The 16,722-nt window shown below is 41.5% G+C and overlaps 1 protein-coding gene across 1 annotated transcript in view; it reads right to left on the bottom strand.

Moving 5' to 3' along the window:
* The window catches only part of LOC108786741 (leishmanolysin-like), a 16,979-nt gene extending 1,477 nt beyond the window's left edge, over positions 1-15,502 (bottom strand). Inside the window, exons 1-12 of the mRNA XM_018556098.1 lie at positions 14,974-15,502; positions 13,982-14,075; positions 12,314-12,365; positions 12,092-12,238; positions 10,561-10,686; positions 9,421-9,505; positions 6,514-6,650; positions 4,686-4,860; positions 4,540-4,609; positions 2,928-3,024; positions 2,757-2,852; positions 1,132-1,254 (exon numbers count right to left, since the gene is read on the bottom strand). Of these exons, the coding sequence (XP_018411600.1) occupies positions 1,132-1,254; positions 2,757-2,852; positions 2,928-3,024; positions 4,540-4,609; positions 4,686-4,860; positions 6,514-6,650; positions 9,421-9,505; positions 10,561-10,686; positions 12,092-12,238; positions 12,314-12,365; positions 13,982-14,075; positions 14,974-15,262 (1,491 nt within the window). The 5' untranslated portion in view covers positions 15,263-15,502. The remainder of the gene's footprint in view (positions 1-1,131; positions 1,255-2,756; positions 2,853-2,927; positions 3,025-4,539; positions 4,610-4,685; positions 4,861-6,513; positions 6,651-9,420; positions 9,506-10,560; positions 10,687-12,091; positions 12,239-12,313; positions 12,366-13,981; positions 14,076-14,973) is intronic.
* Positions 15,503-16,722: the final 1,220 nt, after the last annotated feature.

Below are 16,722 nucleotides of genomic sequence, written 5' to 3'. Positions count from 1 at the left end.
ATAATAGATATATAATAGATATATAGAATGTTTGTATGCAGAGGTCATTAGTAAGTAACGCAGAGTGCAGAGGACAGGGGTGAGTAACAGAGTTCAAGGAGCAGTAGTAATGCAGAGTGCATGGCATAGGAGTAAGTATCAGAGGTCTTGAGTAAGTAACATACCGTGCAGGGGTCGGTAATAAGTAACTAAGAGCGCAAGGGTTAGTAATAATTAATGCAGAGGTTAGTTGTAAATAATACAGGGGCAGCAATAAGCAATGCAGAGTTCAGGGGTCACGGGTGAGTAACACAGAGTGCAGGGATCAGTACCAGAGCACAAATTCCCCCTTCCCTTTGTGAAACTAAACATAACAGACATTCGATGCAGCAGCGCTCAACAGAGTGAAGTCCTCCTAGGTCTCCCCTTGGCATCAGAGCCAAGGAGGAGCCTAGGAATTCCCTCGGCTCTGCTTAGCGGTCCGAGAGTCAGTGGGTATAGTTGCAATCTGCCTATCACATGGCCATGATTGACCTGTTGCTGACCCCCACTCTAACTCTTCTCAGCTCTTTTCAAAGCAATTACCAGTTTTGGTGCAGTTTGAATTTGAACACAAAGGGGTCCATTTATAAATGTTTTCACACAACTTTCACTCAAGATTCACACATATATCCAATTGAATCCAAGTAGAAAAATGTGTCAATCTCGGGTGAATGCTGCATAAATCTTATGTGAAATTATGTTTAAATAGACCCCCAAGTGTTTAAAAGATAAATATATCTACATGTTTGCAAACGAACCTGCCGCTGTGCTGTCGGATGAGCATGCCTTCTGATTACTTTGCTGACAAAGCTACATGCAACATTCCAGAGTTTCCAACACGAATGAGAAATGTGGTAATGTGTAGCTCAGTGGTGGAACCCTTGTCCCTTTCACACTGGCAGGAAAAGCACATATTTGTGCCATGGCAGGACCACACAGCTCAATGTCACAGCATTCAATTACAGCTTTTTCATTTGCTAAATGAATACAGTATGCTTAGCCAATTCCACCTAAACTGTATTCACTGAAACAAGAAAACAGTGATGGGTGTGTGGCTGGCTTTAGTATTCAGTTGAATGTAGTTATATTCAAAGGTAAAAATAAAATTACATTTATCCACTCTCCAGCGGGGCAGTCTGTCCATTCTGATCCTTGAACCTTGATGTGAAATGTGTTTGGACCAAGGCAGCGATGAAGATAGCAGCGGCCTTTCACCTTTTCATGCTTCGGTGCCTGAGCAAGGTACAAGAAAAACATATAAGGCATCAAAGCAAACTAGCATCAGATGTCCGCATGCTAAAGAGTGTGTTAGTGTAACACAGGTATTTGCTGCTTATGGACTGTAAATCCTGATAATTACCTAGTATCAATTGTATATTTGGTTATGTTCACAGGTATCTTGATACAGCCAATATAAAGATTCTTCACCATCAGCTCAGGCCTATTGTTGTTTCCTACCCTGTGACTTGCTAGCGAAAAAAGCCATCAAGTTCTCATACAGATTAGATCCCCTGGAGACAATTATCCCCCAAGCTCCATGGACGAAAGTGGATTAAATAATCAAATTTGGTGATGGCAGGGCCCCACACTGCTCGAATTTCATCCAAGTCAGCACTACATGAGCAGTGTATGGTCAACTTAAAGTAGAAGGGAAAAAATGCTGAAAGATAGGATTTTTATGTCAGAAGAGACTCTGTAAAGGTGCCCATACACCTGCCGATTATTGTACGATAATCGACAGGTGTATGGAAGGCGTGCAACCGTTTCTACTGTACGGTCGTACGTCTTTTGTCTTCCAAGCAGGCTTGGAAACTTTCGGCGGGTTAGTGGCGTACTCGGAGGACAAATACCGAACGGGCTGGTGTGCGCAAGCACACACTGCCCGCTCAGCATTATAATCATCGCAAGCCCTCCCCTTAGCAGGGAGGGCTTGCGATGATCGCAAGTACGATCTGCCTGTCCAAGATGGGCAGATCGTACGAGATTTTAATTACCTTGCAACCATGCGATGGTTGTAAGGTGTATGGCCAGCTTAAGTCAGCATTTGTGTACACTGAGCCACAAAGCGCAACTCAGTGCATAGTCTCAGCATGGTTCTGTCCTGAAACAGTAATTCCCAATTGCAAGCGCAGGAGCTAAATAGTCCCAGCCAATCAAGAGGCGGAAGACAGCGAACTTGGATAAAGACCAGTGCTGTGCATAGTAGCGCATTATGGTAAACACCTCCTCTCTGCACGACATTGTATACACATTATCAATGTTTATCTGTGCGTCTCCCCCTCGTATAATGGATTGCCCCCTCCCCCGTATAATGGATTGCCCCTCAGTGCCCTCCCCCCGTATAAAAGATAGACTTTTTAATTTTGCATAATATGGTCACATTTAAGGCATTTACAGTTACTAATAGTTCCATTTTAATGGGGCCTTTCCATTGAATTTGGTATTTGTGTAGGACTGCTCACTGCCCCCTGTCTAATACACATGTTCAGGAAATTTAAACTAGATAAACATCAATAATGCAGAAAATTAGTATGGCTTGTGGTAATTGAGTCACTGAGACCATGCACTGGACATCTCTATCTAGCCGAAAAATGGCTAAAAATATGGCTTTGTAATAAGTGGGTCTTTTTGTTGCTTATACACGACTTGCCTAGTCAGTGTTGCTCCTTAGACATAAGGCAATATATTGGGTTGTGCAAAAAAGCAGCATGTTGCCCGAAATTGGAAATAGCTACCTCTGGAAACCTTGTGAGGTTTGAAAAGAAGCAACGACTCTGGTGATGGTAAATTTCTTCTGTTCCTTCACTGCCATTCTCCAGCCAGCATTCACCCTGCCAAAATTAAAAAAAAAAATTTGTAGCCCATAGCAGTACATTGTCTCAAGAGTTTTATATGTTAAAACTTACCCCTTGTGGGAGTGGCTTATAAATATAACATCCATCCAGGAATGTGTCAGTGGAGCAGTTAGCCTTGTCCAGATGCAAATGGTGGCAGCCAATGTCACTAATGAGATACAATTGTTATAACTGCATGTTAAAGCAGAACTGCAGCCAAGTCTTTTTTTTTTTATTCTGTATAGAGTATGGAAGAGTTAGGAGTTCTGTTAGTAGTTTTTTTTTTATTATTGCTGTCTGTGTTCTTGCTGGGAAGATTTGTTTTATAATTCTTGTCCTGGTAGCACCAAACATTTGGGCAGGAAAAATGGGAAACAAAAACGTTATAAAGAGTGTAACCCTTCCTTCCTGTTTAAAAAAGTGTGTTTATTATTGTCTGTGGCCCCATGGGACAAATTATCCCTAACTTCCTATTTAGATGGCAAAAATCACAGGGCCTATTCAAGGCATTGGTGGGCCCTGGGCCAAAAATTGTATATTGTCCACCCCCAAGCCTGATGTCTCGGGCAGTGGGTCTCCAAAAGGCTTTTTTTTTTATCTGTGAAAATAAAGATTGCAGCTCAATAGCAGTATTACAGTATTACAATACAATATAGAGCAATGCAGAATAACAGCATATGAATTTACTACATACTCTGTGCTGCTGCTCTGTACCGGGGTTCCGGCCTGATGTCTGGGGCAGAGGGTCTCAGGAGGGGTGAGGAAAGTCTCAGGAGGGGTGCGGAGGGTCTCAGCAGCGGTGTGGAGGGTCTCAGCAGCGGTGTGGAGGGTCTCAGCAGGGGTGCGGAGGGTCTTCTAGAAGGAGATTTCCCAGAAGGCTGCCGCAAGGTCCCCAGCAAGTGTAGGACCTAAGGCAGCCATTTCAATTTGAAAAATTAAAGTGCCCTATCAGTGTGTATCAGTTTTTGGTATCGGGGTATATTCACAAGTAGGAATACTTGTGAAAATGCCCAGTATCGGTGTTGGTGAATCCCTACAGGTTACTATTTATATTGCTCAGCAATGTAAGGAATAGAAACTTGTATTGTCATATAAAATAAATAATTGTTCCGTCATATACAATCACTAGAATTTCTAGTGATTGTATATGACTGAGCAATCGTTTATTTTATATGATAATGTATTCCCATATAAATGATTGCTCAGCCTCAGTGCCATATACAATCAGCAGCATGCAGGGTCACTCACTAACTTAAGGGCCACACACAGTAAGGCAGAAGTTCCTCTGCTGAGGTTCGGAGCGTCTTTCATGGATCTTCCTCACACATTTGCCATCTCCCCGTCTCCTTCTCTTCAGCTCGGCTCCCGCTCTGTCATTAGAACCAGAGATTGCACTGTGGATGGCCATAGTGATCTGACAGGAGGCAGCTCAGGCAGGCGATGTGCGTGGCCACAAGGAACTGAGTGAAAGCAGTGGATGTGAGCCCTAAATGTGACAGTGGGCCCTGGGCAGTTGCCCACTTTGCCCATTGGGTAAAGCGGCCCTGACTAATCGCTAGGAAAGACGTGGATAAAGACAGTGGTTGTAACCCTTCTCCATGCTAACCAAAATTAAAAACAAAAATGTTTGTAGTTCAACTTTAATAGCAAATTAGGAAACAATACTATGATTAGTAGCAGTCACCTCTTATTTTTGCAGAAAAATTCAGATGCTTTGTGGCATGTGGAAGGAAGGCCAAAAGAATTCCCAGCACCTATAACACAATTCATAGATTATCATCATATAGTACATGGCTGGAAGCAAATCAACTCTACACCTTACAATCTCACCTTTTCCCCACAGAAGCTGATGACTAATGCTTGAATTCACCTTATACCACCCCATATCTTGGAAGGCTGCCAGTGTGATAGGGTCCAGGAATGTGAGGTGTGGAGGGTTGATAGAGGCCGTCAAAATTGATCCCTGCATGATTCTTGATTCCCAGTGGGAGGAAGCTGATTTTTCCTGTAGAAATAAATGGAACTTTAGAGGTCAGTTGTAAATGGTTTTATTTGCCTGGGTAAAAAATATACAAAGATGCATAAAGTATGACAATTTAGTACTAGTCCATCATTGTTCTTATTAAAGCCCAATTGAACCCTTTTAATTTATTACTGTAGCATAGTCAGGCTGCATATACAATAAAAAATACGCCTCTTTTTTTTTTTGTAATCAGCTACCTGCTGCAGCACAGATTAAAGCCCTGTGCTTCCAGCACATAGAAAACCAGTTGGACCAACACATAGTTGGACCAGGGTTCTCATACACTTGTCTCTCCTGTGGTCCTAGCTTTCCGAAATGCCCACTGAACACTGATCTCGCTCCCTTTCCACGTTTGTAGTCTAATTGGATAAAACTAGGGATGCACCAATACTGATACTACAGTATTATCTGGATCGGTGCCAATACAGAGTATTTGGGCAAGTACTCGCACTCGCCAAATGCTCCGATATTTACCCCCAATACCGGAACTTCTGGTCAGAGGGATATTTCCTCCATAGAGCCGGCTTCCCGGGCAATCAAGAAGCCCGGCGGCAGGTAATGACACACCGCCCAGCTTCCTGATTGGCCGGGAAGTCAGCTCCCAGCTTCCTGATTGGCCGGGAAGTCAGCGAGTACCGAAAAAGATAAATACCGGTACTCATACTCGATAACAAAAAAACGGTATAGGTGCATCCCTAGATAAAACCCCACTATATGTTTGTTGCCTGTTCCCATTCACACAGCATAAAGAAAAATATTCTTAAAAAAAATATTTATTACTGTTTAGAAGTTTTGTTGCCGCAGGCAACATGGCTGAATCGAGTGTTTTTTCAGCCCCTTTGTAGTGACCTGTCATTATATAAAGACTTGGACTGAGGATTGTGTTTCTCTCATTATCTTAATTTTCATGAACATACAATGCAGAAACCAGGGTTGTAATCCTTCAAGCCTTTGTTAGGATAGGCTGTGTTCAAATCTACTTTACGAATTCTAATGAAATGAGCCAGCACAGTACAGACAGGGTTAACAAACCCCTCACAGCCCCTCCTAACATTACAAAAAGTTGAAGCAAGTAAAAAATGATAACCCTTAAGAAGCCAAGAAACCCTAACCCAAGTAAAATCAATTTAAATAAATGCAATAATAATTTTAAAACCTTTTTTTAGATAATGCTATGCGAATGGGAACATGTAACAAATATAAATTAGGTGTTATCCCAATTTGGGTGCAAAGTGGAAATACACTCTATATAACAACAAGTACAGCCAGAGTGAAGTCAGTACTTCTGATCTGCACTGTTGTTCCAGGTCAGTAGAACAACAGTCTTCCCTACTAAAGACTGGCGTTTATTTGTGTAGCCTGTACATATTTCTGCTGGCTCTGTTGGTTATGATCCCACTGGTGTAGAATGTTTAAGTGTTTTGTAGGTTCCATAGTATGCGCCTAAAAATTATAAATAATGTTTCTCATATATTTTATTTGTGTTCTTATGGTATTTAAACGTGTGAACTATAATCTTCCAAGTCTGTAGAAAGTAGTTTATGAGGCCCTTGGTTTAGCTGCTTGCAGATGCTGCAAATAACAGCATCTGTATTTTAATATTATGATTTAGATGCGATACCCTTTTTTTCTCACCTGATTCTCAAGGGGAGCCCCAGTGCTGCCTACACCTAGGTGTTCCCCCATTTTCTGCATTACAGTTGGAGTATAAATGCGGCGCTGACCATTTTCATCTATGTTTGTCACGCGGGATCGTGAGGAGCAAAGATCGCCTTAAAAAAAGAAAAAATAGTACTTAAACAATCTGTTACATGTTAGCAATCATCCAATATCCTAAGCATTGCTTGTAAACCTCAGCCAATGTATTAGATCAAACAGCGCCGAAGTTGCTAGAGGGCCAGACCATTATAAATAGGGAAGCAGGTTGTTTACCACGACAGTAGAACTGATTTTGTTCTGAAGATTTGGGTAAACAATGCAATTTAACAGCCTTTGAACGTGGGATGATTGTTGGCGCGAGCCATGGAGCGAGTATCAGCAAAACAGCAGAATTCGTGGGTCTGAATGTGCGAATTGTGGCCGTCAGCGACAAGTCAATGTTAGGGCAGAACGGAGAGTGGCAAGACTGGTACAAGACAACAGAAGGGCAACAGTGCAGTGTCAGCTTCCTCGCATCACCTTTCAACATCTCGTGGAGTCACGAGGCGGCCCAACAAAGTCATCTCGTGGAGTCATCTCGTGGCCCAACACAGTATTGATGGGGTGGTCATAATAATCTGGCTGCTCAGTGTATTTTTACTAAAAACTGGAGTTATTTCTCTTCAGCTACCAATCAACATCAGACTAGCCCTAAAAGTCTGAATCTGATTGGTGGCTGTGGGCAAATACTGTGGCTTCAGTTCTTAGAACACATTATTGTATAAGACCAAAAGTGCTTTCTGGTTAAAATGCCTTTTGCAATTTTCTGCGCTGTCCAGTACATATAAAAATGCAGCAAAATGAGAGTATTTGAATATTATATTTAAATCTATGATCTTCAGAACTCCATGAGCCTGAGACTCTGCAGAAGTGGAGCACTTCGTATGCCACTGGTCACTGTAGGTAGTAACAGTGGAGCTCAAATTGGGGGTGATGCCAAAATTTAGTTTTTTGAGTTTTAGGGTGTGGAGACAGGCTTGAAGGAGATTAAAATAAATGTCCACTAAACAAGCAGCAACTGGTATCTGTCACATAGTGCTAAACTGTGACAACAAACAGGAAATTGTTACATTACAGAAGCCCAGTCTGTCTTCCCATCTCTTTTCACACCTCCAGTTACCCTTAATCCAGGCTTTCAGCAACAACCCACACCTCCTCTCAGCTCTCTCTGCTTCTCCAGCATTGGCTCACCAGTCTGGCTGCTGTGCGACCTACTATTACTCCAGTCAGTCAGTTGGTGGCTGAGCTAAAGTAAATCACTGTGTAGCCACAGGACAAGTTACTGACGGATAGTTAGTAGGGGTGGGTGGTACTGTCACTGGGGGTGGCCACAGGCTTGCATCTAGTTCACAGGTACAGCACGTTGCCATATGCCGGGCTAGCGGTTCACGATTCAGTAGTGTTCCCCACATCGGGGGGTTCGGCACTTTTTCATCATGGAGGGTCAACCCCATTGGCCTGGTATGTGGCAAATTCTCCAATAAATATCGATTGATTTATGATTTGTCAGCTCCGCATTCTTTACATATCCCGAGTTTAAATTCATTGATTCCATCGGAGGAATTTTCCCTTAAATATTCCTCGGTGGATGAGGCGATACAGTACATCATCGAGGCGGGCATGGGGGCTTGGCTGTCTAAAGCAGATATCTCGGACGCATTCAAACTGTTGCCTATCAAGCAGTCATTATGGCAATGGCATGGGGTGAAATGGAGGGAGCTATATTATTTTGCTGTCAAACTGACCTTCGGGTCAAAGAGTAGCCCATGGTTATTTGACACGTTCGCACAAACTCTTCACTGGATTTTAGAACATCAGGTAGGTTGTCAAAGGGTCTTGCATTATCTGGATGACTTCCTGCTGATTGAGTCACCAGAGAGGGTACCTGGGGACCTCGGTGGCTTGTTGGATATGTTCAAGGTGCTGAACGTCCCGGTGGCTAGCCACAAGGTTGAAGGGCCTCTGAGGGTACTGACGTTTCTGGGCATCATCCTGGATACAAGTGCCATGCAAGCAAGCTTGCCACTGGAAAAGCTGGTTAGGATCAGGGATGCTTTGCACTTACTGGTGGTGTCTACAGTGTGTTCCAGGAGGGAGTTGCAGTCGTTATTAGGTATGTTGAATTTCGCCATGCGTATTGTTCCGCAGGGGAGGTCCTTTATTTCCAGGTTGTTAGCATTGTTACCGGAAGCACCTGAGCAGGATTTTATATATAATTTGTGTGTAAAAAAAAAAGTGCATATTTATTATTATTATTATTTTTTATATGCTGTGTGAATGGGATCTCATAACAAAGATATAGTGGGAGTTCCTCAAATTTAACTGCAAAAGTGGAAATACCCCTTAAGGAAACATTAGGGAGAGTGAAATGCACAGATTCCCATAGGTAGAGCTGACATGTGGCACTGAAGCTATTGATTGGGAACTGAGCGATCACAAACCGCTGATTGCTCAGCTCATGGTCTTCTCCCTGCAGAGAGTGGTGGCTGTCAGTCATTACTCCCTGCAGGGATTCCCCCTTCCCTCTCTCTATTCCTCCAGTGCTGACTGGAGGGACAGACAGGGGAGGGGGCGGGCACAAATCGCTCCGGCTCTAGAGAGGCAGAGCCAGCTGTCAATCAGGTAGTGGGGTGGATCCCAACAATATTGTCAGGATCTTTCCTGGCTGCAGTGCGGCTCTGAGCTGTCAGCATGCAACCGGCAATAGCCTGCTATATGTTGAGCTTTGGGTCACAGGAAGGCATTTGTAAATGTCCTCCTGTGACCCAAAAGAAAACTAATGCCAAAAAACGTCCCATAGTTCTCTTTAAGGCTGAATGGAACATAAATGAGTATCATTATTACCATATTCTGAAAAACTGCAGTCTATCCATTTCTCAAAGAGGCTGCTAGAGAATCCCAGCGCATGAAGGATCTCATGTAGGGACACCTGGTGTGGGAAACACAGCAAGATTTAGAAGGCATGGAAGGCAAAAACACATAAAAACAGTAAAACCAACATAAGTTGTCACAACGACCAGTAATTATGCTGCTTATTTTGCATGATAAATGTATTACATTTGGCTTTGAAGTGACCTAAGTGAGAAATGCCAGAATAATTAATGAGCGTTTTGAAGTGAGCAACAATCAAAGTCACCTAATATCATCAGTTAACATGTTACCTATTTTCCTTGTAATTGGAAAACAGCTACCATACAATCCTCCATCGTACATACATCATGCTGATTAACGGCACAGCTCATGTAGGATCAAGGAAGCTTAATTTTTTTTTTTTAACCTGGTTTAGTCCTACTTAGCACTGACTTGTTGCCAGCTACTGGGGAGCTATTCCCAGTATCTACATTTTCAATAGTATATCTGGGTAAAAAAAGAAAAAAACATATTAAATTCCCCTCTTCAATACACGCACTTTTCCCATTGTTTTGTCTTTGGAAAAACTCTGCAAGTAGAAAAAATACATTATGTTGATCTACCAGATATCCTCCTAACTTCCTATATTAAACTGGCAACACAGTGCCCCTTCTGCATTGCAATCCCATGCAGTGTTATCAGCCCTTGTGTTATGTAGATAAAGCAGGGGGAAGTAGTTCTGTAGTTCAACAGGGGAGAACTCAGGCAGGGCTGACACATACTCTTGGAATTTTAATGCCACGGGCACTGTGTTGTTAGCTCAAACAAGAAGTAAGGAGCTCACTAGATTTCTGGCAGATCAACAGGTATTTTTCTGTACATTATTAAAGGAATAAAACATGAGGAAATTATCGTGTTGCAGACATGTACTAAAAAATGTTTTTTTAATTTATTTTACCCAGACCTACCATTTCTGTATCTGGGCTTGGTAGTTAGAGACATGAAGTAGCTAGGTTTCTGAAAGACTTTACAGAGACATATCATTTTTTGGAGTAGGGGCTTATGTGACAAACTGTGCTCATCGGAAACTTACTGAGAACATTTTGAAAAAGTGATGGGCTGTAGCTGTCATACCTGTACAATGTGAGGATGCTGGTTTACTACTTCTCTAAGACGCTTTGGGCAGAACACAATGACCCCAGCAATAGGACGACCTGCGTGGTCCAGCTGACAGTACGATGCGTAGGCAATAACGATGGGCTGAAAAATACAACACCAAAATAACATGCTTTACTACAAACTAGAATTTATATCGTCAGAGCTTCTGAAATGTACCCCACTTACAAAACAGGGGCAAACTAGGTTTCAATTATGTACCATATAAAAATAGGCAACAGAACAGGATTATGTTGAACTCAAGCCAGACTGATCAGACATGTGTTGAAACATAACTACAGATACACTCTAGAGGGAGCTACGTGTATAAAATGTTCCATGGTTACCATGGATGTATTCACATTTTTCTACAACATAATTTAGGTAGGGGAATTGCTTGGTTGAAGGTCTCCAAGTCCCTGAGCCACTATCATTATTTGCCATCTCATTGGTGCGCAGTTATTTATGAAAACCAGTAAGTTAGTGCAGGTTCCCAGATGTTGTGTTGTCTCTCATTAGAATGAATTATTCTGAATATGATTTTTCAATTATTTACCTAAACATATTTGTTGGTAGTTTATAATAGATCTGAAAAAAGTGGATTTTTAATACCAGACACAAATCTAACTTTCTTGCAAAACAATGCTATTATAGTAATAAACCCATGTGGAGGTTTTTAAAGGGCCATTTCATCTAAAACTATTAGATTTTTTTTTTTTTTTTACAGATGCTGGACAATGAAAGTCAACAGATCTTTACATTTCTCAATGTTTCTGGTCACCACATCTATGTGCATGAGTCCCCAGGCCTGCATAAGTCCAGTCAAAATTTTGTAAAGTCCCAGCATACACTATCCTGTTATAACATCAGCATTGTGATAGGAATACATATTAGAGTTGTTTTTAATATTGCAATCAATGCTTGCTTGAAAAAAAATACCTTTTATATAGTGAGTGCTGACTTCTGTCTGCCCATCACTTTCATCAACTTCCTGGATTCCCAGTGTGCTTCGCATCACTTATCCTGCTGCTTGACGTGATGCAATCTCAATTTTTCAAGACTACATAGCCCATCATGCATTGCTTCCAGCAAGCAATGATGATGTTACATTGTGTGACACAAGGACATGCCAATTCACAGTGCTGAGTGAAATTGTGTCAACGCATTGAGGAAGTACAATGCAAGTGGGCATCTTCAATAAGTATGTTTCCAAACTTCTAGATCAATATGGTTATTAGGGGTGGGATAGAACTTATGGAAATACATATTTCTTTGTAGTTTTTGGGCATATATATCCTTTAATGTTTCTCTTGTAAATTTAAAGCAGATATAAGGCTGGCTTACTGAGTCCATGCAAGGGACATAACAACTGCATGAGGCTCTCCACCAGGAATATGGCACTCATATAGAATACCCCACCCTCTTCGGAGATCATAATGTTTAGTGATGTGGCATGACACTGCAAGATTTAAATTTAGAGTGAAGAACCATACTTTTTTGTATTTCTTACCTGTAAGGCACATTTTTTTGTCTGGGCCACCCTCACATATAGCAAGAAGTCTGTATCAGGAACACCAGCCCCATCTAGTGTTCTATGAATTGGTTCTGTCCCATTCATTGGCCACACTTCATATCCATAGAGATGGGAATCTGGTATCTAGAAACATAGATATATTAAAACATGCACTATGAACTGATAGTGTCAGTGTTATCAACACTCCAACTCTCATACCAAGACATCTAGACATCTTTCTCCATGGTAAGAGTTGTCTGGAGATCCACACCTGAGGGAGAAACATACACAATCAGAAATAGTACATTGCATGGAACATACTGGTTATCAGGGTTTCATGTATATAAAAATAATGCTGAATCGTTGCCTATAAGAACAGATCCTATGTCAGCTGTTATTAGTCTAGACCAGTGATGGTCAGCTTGAAAATTGTAGCAGGTCACCCATGCAGTCCCTAACTCTTCCAGAAAGCCGCACAATGGTGGCTGTTTTTCATACATTGATGCATTGCATCAAGTTAAGCAGCCAATTTAAAATGAATGGGCTGTAATGAACCACAATGCCTGGAAATGTTAATCCTGCTGTATTTTTTAAAGCAATACACTCTGAAGTGAAAGTGGGAGTAGAATAAGCCCCTTCCTTGGTGTCAGTGGCACTAAGAGTAACTCCCAGCTTTGGTGTCAATGTCTGCAATAGTTACCCCCAGCACTTGTGTCAGTAAAAACAGTAATATCTCCCACCATTGATGTCAGTGGCTGCAATACTATCCCCCTGCAATTGTCATTCGCCACAGTAATAGCCCCTAGCTTTACTGGCAGTATCCGCAATAGTAACCCAAAGCATTGGTGCCAGTGACTGCAATAATAACCCCCAGCATTGGTGTTAGTGACTGCAATAATACCATCAGCATTGGTGCCAATGACTGTGATAATAACCCCCAGCATTGGTGTCAGTGACTGCAATAAGAACCCCCCTATTGGTAGTCAGTGGCAGTGCTATTTAAACCCCCCTTCATTAGTGCTAAGTAGCAGTGCTATTCAAATCCTTCTTCTTTGGTGGCCATAGTCACTGCTATTAGCCCTTAACCCCACATTGGTGGTGAGTGACAGGATTAATTACCCCCTCCTGCCTACATTGGTCTTCAACAGCACTGCTGTTAACCCCACACATACACTGGTAGTCAGTGGCAGTGATAAATAATCCCTTCCCCCACCCCCCCCAACACATATTGGTGGTCAGTGGCAGGGTTTTTTAACCCCCCCTCCCCATATGGCCAGGACTGTACTTCTACTCTGTCAGACAGAGATCAATCACTCCATCTGACAGTACTGGCTTTAATTCAGTATTGGGTGCGGTAACGCAAAGAGCATCCCAGCACCCGGAACCCCACAGGTGGTGGGCTCAGCCCGGAACATGGATGGGTGGGCTGTAAATTAGGTACCAGGGATCTAGACCATAATAAAAAATAAAAGCAAATATGATTTTCTTTATGGGAAACACAAAATTTTTTAAGGCAAGCAGTTGAAAATAGTTTTTTCGTGCCTGTAGGCACACACAACTTGTGACACTCTACTCCCCTCTGTTGATATCACTAAAAACAGTTGCTTGTTTTGCTGGTCCTAACCAGGCTCAAAATATTACAATAATCAGTAAGTAAACTTATATGGGGCGATTATTTGTGCTGATTAAAAAAAAGTATTGCTAATAAAGATACAAGGAAAAGATCACTCATTGCTTCTGCCACCTATAGGCACATGTCTACAGTGCCTAATGATAACTTGGGTTCTGTGTATAGTATTTATGTTTATATTTTCAGTTGTTAGTAGGAATGGCAATTCATTTTCTGACAAAATCAGCAGAATAAAAGAGCAGAAACTTTTGACTCACCTTTTATAGTTGAGAAGCGAGGGATCGCCCCAGACAGAGCGACAATATCTGTTCATATCACGATTGAGGAGTAATGGTCCTTCCCGTCTAGAGACTGCAAGATACAAACATTTCTTTAAAAGTGTATTTTTCTCTCTCTCCCTCCAAATGTGCATCTCTATGGAATTATCTACATTGTCTAAACATATACATATGTATGCTGTTATACTGATAACTCATGCATGGGTGGCAAATGTGCATTGCTATGGAATTATCTACATTGTCTAAAAATATGTATGTATGTATGTATGTATGCATGCTGTTATACTGATAACTCATACATGGGTGGCAAATGTGCATTGCTATGGAATTATCTACATTGTCTAAAAATATGTATGTATGTATGTATGTATGCATGCTGTTATACTGATAACTCATACATGGGTGGCAAATGTGCATTGCTATGGAATTATCTACATTGTCTAAAAATATGCGTATGTATGTATGTATGTATGTATGCTGTTTTACTGATAACTCATACATGGGTGGCAAATGTGCATTGCTATGGAATTATCTACATTGTCTAAAAATATGCATATGTATGTATGTTTTACAGTTTTATATCTTTCCGGGAAGCTGCACACAAGAGAATGACCTTGAGCCAGATAGATAACAAATTATATAGGGCTGTTGATATACCTACTTACTGTAGGAAAGGGTAACAATGGAACCTGCTAAATATAGTGGACTTCTCGTCATATTATTAAACTAGGGTGAATTTTCTTTTTAGAAATGAATAAAGAACTTCATACAGCTCAGCTTTAATCCTCAGTGGCTACCAATGGGGCATGTTTCTTAACATTCTGGTAAAAGCTAATTCATGTTTTTTAAGGTGTTAATTACCAACATCTTAAAAGAAGCAGACTCATTATCATCTGATGTTCTGTAAATTCAGGGGCTGAGAATTTCTATCCTACAATTATTCTTGTATTGTACTTTAGTCAGTGTCTCACCTGATAACATGCTGCCGATGGTCTTGGTCACTTCTTTCATGGCTGTCTGCAGTTGGGACATTTGTGGTGGAGTTAGAAGGGCACTTTCACCTGGCAAGTACCAAGGAGTCACCCTAAGTGGTAAATGAGGTGACCATGTTGTGGCACGGCTAACTAGTCTTCTAGCTTGGGTAAAGGCATCAGGGGGAGACACCACTTGAGTCTCTCTCTGTACAACATCATGGAGGCACACAGAAAAGCACTGCCTTATAATTACAGTAAACCACAGGAAACAAACAAAACTGAACATTGGCAGATACAATGCCTGATTAAAACGGTAATGAGGATCTTATGTCTGCGTGTTGTTTACTGCAATTGCCATGGCATTCATGTCTGCTAGATGCTTCTATTCAGGCAGACACTGGCTCACCATCCAAGTCCACTTGCTGGCCCATTGAAGCACTCAAATAAAGTGATCAGCTGTCCTTCCTGCCTGTTGTCTCTCTATCATCTGTGAGCTTTGGATGAGCCTGCCAGACAGAAAGTTGTAGAACTGGTTTGTGTTGCTCAGGAAGTTAATAATCTAAAGAGCTTGAGAGAGGAGCAGGGAGCGTGAAAGAGGAGGGGAACTAGGATGTCACCATGGAAGGGACATGGAGCATGAAACTGAAAGACAGAAAGTTGGGGGGGGCGGGGGAGTTTCTGGAATATACACAGGGATTCACTTCTAATGATCAGTGTTTTAAACACACGGAATATTTGCTAGAGGCCTATTTAAATGTATTCTGGGAAATTGTATTAATAATGATCAATATATGCATTTCTTTCTTGTTATTTGCGATAATCTATTTTAAGAACAAAATGATTCACAGGTATAATGATTGATAGTTATTGCTGTAATTATTTGTTTGGCCATCTTTGTTTCATAAGTCCATACACTGCCAAACAATAGATATTGATAATGTACCGATGTTACTATTTAAAGAGTACTACTCTTGCTATGTAAAAGAAAATCTACAGAAAGCTGCATCTATAGAGAACCACTGTTCTATTAATATAATTTATAATGTAAATTTATCATTTAAAATAATCCATATGCACTATATTATTACAGTTCATGCACATTTCCCCAGTTTTACAGAAAAATACCAACATCAGTTGATCTCAGCTCCTAATTCCTATTATGGGCTGACAACACACAGCATATTTGTGGAGTTAGTGATGTCAGCCCTACCCAGTTGGCTAAACTACTCAAAACATCACCCTATCCTATTTTTCACAACATAAAGGCTAATTGTTCAGTAGTCTCAAGATAAGAACTGGGAAGGATTAATTAGGCTTTTTGAGATAACACAGGAAGTGTGCACTAGACAGCTCTGAATTTAGGCTGGAAACACACTTATGCTTTGAGTTACTGCAAGCACCCTATCTCTACTGGCCGGGACTGCTGAAAGGTGTGCGGAGAGCACCCTCACCAATTACAGGCACACTCACCAGACCTTTTTAGAATCTCAGTGTAAATCCATTGTGGTACAGCAAATAGTAATTTGAGTAGCAGATGAACAGAGAATGAACACAAATGCTCAGCAGGAGAGACACCAGACTTACTCCTGAGGTCCTCTAGGTTCCAGGCACCTCCAGTAGCCATCATCTTCCCTGGTTCTCCTCCTCTGACAACAGCACAGGCCTCCTCCATCCTTGAGGCCTAGTGAAACAACTCTTCCCGCACTCCAGCATCTGCCCACCCACGGGCCTCAGGCCTAGTCTGGG

The sequence above is a fragment of the Nanorana parkeri genome, unplaced genomic scaffold (assembly GCF_000935625.1).
Source record: "Nanorana parkeri isolate BGI_ZX_2015 unplaced genomic scaffold, ASM93562v1 scaffold225, whole genome shotgun sequence".
Classification (NCBI taxonomy): Eukaryota; Metazoa; Chordata; class Amphibia; order Anura; family Dicroglossidae; genus Nanorana; species Nanorana parkeri.
Note: the sequence above shows the minus strand (reverse complement) of the source record. Positions and strands in the feature narration are given on the sequence as shown.